A 3828-nucleotide genomic window follows, 5' to 3' on the forward strand; every position below is an offset into this window, starting at 1 on the left:
TGGGCAGCCTGATCTAGTGGGGGATGTCCCTGCCCATGGCAGGGGGGTGGAACTAGATGGTCTTTAAGGTCCCTTCCAACCCTGACAATTCTAGGATTCTATGATTCTGATCCAATCTCCCTTGGAAGGGACACCTCTCAACCAGCCCAAGGTTACTCAAGGCTCCATCCAACCTGGCTTTGAACACCTCCAGGGAGGGGGCAGCCACAACTTCTCTGTGCAATTTATTCCAGAGTCTTGCCGCCCTCGGGCTTGTGGTTTGATTTCACAAGGAATGAAACAGCTGCCTCCCAGATCAGACAAATAACCGTAATAATACACGGCCAGGTCGACCCAGGAAACAGAGGTAACCAGACATCTAGATCGGAACATGAAGGTATCTCATTGCTCCCTCCATTTGGGGAGCATTTAGCCCGTTGGGTAGTCAAAGAAACACGTGGACTTTTCATACGAACACCAGACTTTTCATCTGAACACCAGATTTTTCATCCGGACACCAGCTGTGAAGCCCCTCTTCGGCTTAGAGAATCTGCAGCAAATTATTAACCCCGCGGTATCTCCCACGCGAAGCAGTCAGGAGGGAGGCGGGGGGGCACGCCCGCGGCAGCTGCACACTCCGACTCCCCCATTAGCAATTTTCCGGAATGAGTTACTGTGGCATCATCCTCTGATGGCAATGACGATGTAACGGTTGAACGGACTAATGAATTTTTAACCTCGGATTTGCTCGCTCTGCCTACGCAAGCAGCGAATTCCAACTACCACGGCCCCACGTTAAGTTTTGCACATAAAACCGATGTCCACTGCGCAATCGAGTACAGCTCTCAGTTAATGGACAGTCTAATCTCAGACACCGATATTCAAATATTTGAAGTTAAATAACATCAAGGCTTGGTAAAAAAAATCGTGATCTTGTTTTGCAAGCGAGTGATAGTTTCTACAAAGCTTTTACATCTTCCCCTAGCATGATCTAAGGATAAAATTATTTTCCCCCACAGCTTGGGAAATCTGTTTCAATTATAAGTCTGGATAGTTTAATTAGGGAAGCATGTTAAGTTTAAGAGAAAAAATTGGATGGGTTAGAAGAAAAACCCTTCTAATACTCCCTAGGGTCTACGGGTCCTTCAACCCAATTTGATGTGAATGAAACCATTATTGTTCTTTTGACTCCCGCTGAGCCATTATGTTAACGGTTTTCTAGAGGCTGGAGCAGCATTTTACTACATGTTTTCGTTATTTCACTAGCCAGCATTTTAGCCTTAGACATCAGAAGCCTCAAGGTTTAAACTAGGTTTTGTTCAATATTCTGAGAAAGCAATCTCCTCTTAATTTTATAGATCCTCATACAAAATTTAGATTGGCATATTTGAATTGAACTGAGAGAAAAGCCCACGTCTCTCTTTTTCCCTCTTTTTAAGCATCAGTCAGCTTAACACATTAAAACCTGCAGCGACGAAGACTCGACCAAGCAAATGAAACTGAACACACCCACCGACAGATATTTCCTGCCATAAAAATGCTCTCATGTTGGATGGGAGGGAAGAGTCACACCCTAATAAAATTGAACAGAGAAAACAATAAAAAGGGTTAAAAGGAAATAAAAGGATTATTATCAAGCTATACGGACTGAGCCAAACCTTTAGGTGAGATTTTATTGCATTAAAATGTGAGCTTTGATGATCCAGCTGGTGTTTTGACTGCTTTAGAGCCAAAATCCTAACGTTTTTTAACACCCTGGGTGTGCAGCTACATAACAGACAAAACCTCCTTGAAATAAAGTTGCCTTTAAGTAAGTTGCAAGGAATATCTAAGCAATTACATCCCAAAACCGATTTGCTGCTTTGGCTCGAAATGGGAAGCAGGCTTCAAGTAATTAATGCTTAACACCACTTTCTCTGCAACTGCACCAGCAGAATCGTGAAGCAAACAGTGGGCGGTTTGGTATCGAGTATTCTCAGAGGCTTCTGTTCCTGTGATAACGCAGTGAAACAAATTGAACAGGTAAGTGCAATTTTCTTGGGAAAAAATAAAAGTGATGAGCTGTAAGCTCTGGGTATTTTTCAGAAGGCACGCCATGTAAGATTTTATACAGACGTTTCTCACGCGTGTATAGCAAGCTCTGGAAGGAGCACAAAAGCTCTAAGCTAACCGAAGCAACAAAGCTGTGAGAGATGAGCAAGAACAGCTAGAAAGAGCAGTAATCAGGCTGGTGACAACTCAGTTTAAATGGCAAAATCCCTGCAGCGCAAACCTTCTCACAGGTCTCTGATGACCAAAAAAAAATCTTATTAAGCCCTGTTCTTGCACGTGGTTTAAAACAGCATCTTTATATCCCATAGAGCCCAGAAACTCCATAAAAACCCACCAAGCAGCTGATCCAAGCCTCCAATTTTCCAGCAACACCTCATCTTCCAGAAAGCCTGATGCATTATCCAAGTAACCTGAGTATGGCAAGAACCTTCCCTTGGAGGAATGGCAGCACTTTGGGTTAGCGATGGCAAGTAAGTCTTAAAACACCTCCTCACCACCCGTTTTCTGCACACCTGAGCATGTCATACCGGGTTCCTCACCTGATAGGGACAAGGGATGTGATATTCTCTGCAGCGCTCTTGAATCCACGTCGTCTCCCACACGCCTCGATAAGCCTGCTCGTAGAAATAGCAGCCGATCACAACCAACAGCGGCACGAGGTACAGAACGCTGAACACGCCGATCCGGATCATGAACTTCACTAGTTTGTCCTGGTTCTCTTTTTCCAACGGGATTTCGATGCGAACCCGATTGAGAGAGATAATGCCAGCTAGCAGAAGGGAAACTCCGACCACAACGTACAGGCAGAGAGGTGCAAGGACGAAGTATCTCAACGCATCCACGTCGTAGAGGCCAACAAAACATACGCCGCTAATGTTGTCACCTTCGATTTTATTCATCGCTAAGAGGATGATGGTGAGAGTTCCTGGGATGCCCCAGGCGCTGGCGTGGAAGAGCAACGCCTTCTTCTCGATCGCTTCGCTGCCCCATTTCGGCACAGCCGCCAAGAACCACGTGATGGTAAGGATGACCCACCAAACGCTGCCAGCCATGGTGAAGAAATAGAGCACCATGAAAAGCATGGTGCAAGCTTTGTTGTGAGAGCCCTGGGTCACTGTGGAAGCCTTGTACTGGGCAGGGCTCGAGGCGTTACACGCTACTCGGTCTTCGAGCAAAAAGCCAATGAAGAAAATTAACGACACCATCATGTAACAGACGGCGTAAAATATTATCGGTCTTTCCGGGTAGCGAAATCTTGTGACATCGATCAGGAAAGTTAAAAAAGTGAACAAGGTAGCAGAAAGGCAGACGATGGAGATCACTCCGATGAAGTAGCGAGCGAAGGAGAGCTCTTCGCGGCGGAAGTACATATTTGGGCAAGGAGGGGAACAGTCCCGTACCCTCAGGAAAGAGTAACCCAGGTCAGGGTCTATTTTCAACTCCCGAGGACACCAAAAACCGTAATCCCTCTGTACTGCCATTGGGGCCTCTTCTGTGGGCTCCCCAGCTAAATTGAGGTCAACAAGACGAGGATATGGCTCGTCGCAATCTGGGAATCTAAAAGCAAGAAAATAATTATTTGCAAGAGATATACACATACCTCTCAAAGACTAGTAACCTTTTTTATACATCTCACTTTAGACACATTAACTGGAGCGAAAACAAAGCCAGTCCAAATTCTGGGTAATTCAGGAAACACTACATTATCTATAAACAAACTCTACAACTCATTATGCCAGAACACAGTGGATGTTGAAACCGTAAAACAGGTTTAAAAATAAAACAGAGAAATAAACA

At 45.1% G+C, this 3828-nt stretch overlaps 1 protein-coding gene across 1 annotated transcript; it reads right to left on the bottom strand.

Moving 5' to 3' along the window:
• Positions 1-2552: 2552 nt before the first annotated feature.
• FZD3 (frizzled class receptor 3) lies at positions 2553-3588 on the bottom strand (the record flags this gene model as incomplete). Its single annotated transcript, XM_009867091.1, has 1 exon — positions 2553-3588. A coding segment is annotated over one exon (1036 nt), but the record flags the coding sequence as incomplete, so codon positions are not given.
• Between the last annotated feature and the right edge of the window lie 240 nt (positions 3589-3828).

The sequence above is a fragment of the Apaloderma vittatum genome, unplaced genomic scaffold, assembly GCF_000703405.1.
Source record: "Apaloderma vittatum isolate BGI_N311 unplaced genomic scaffold, ASM70340v1 scaffold12973, whole genome shotgun sequence".
NCBI lineage: Eukaryota > Metazoa > Chordata > Aves > Trogoniformes > Trogonidae > Apaloderma > Apaloderma vittatum.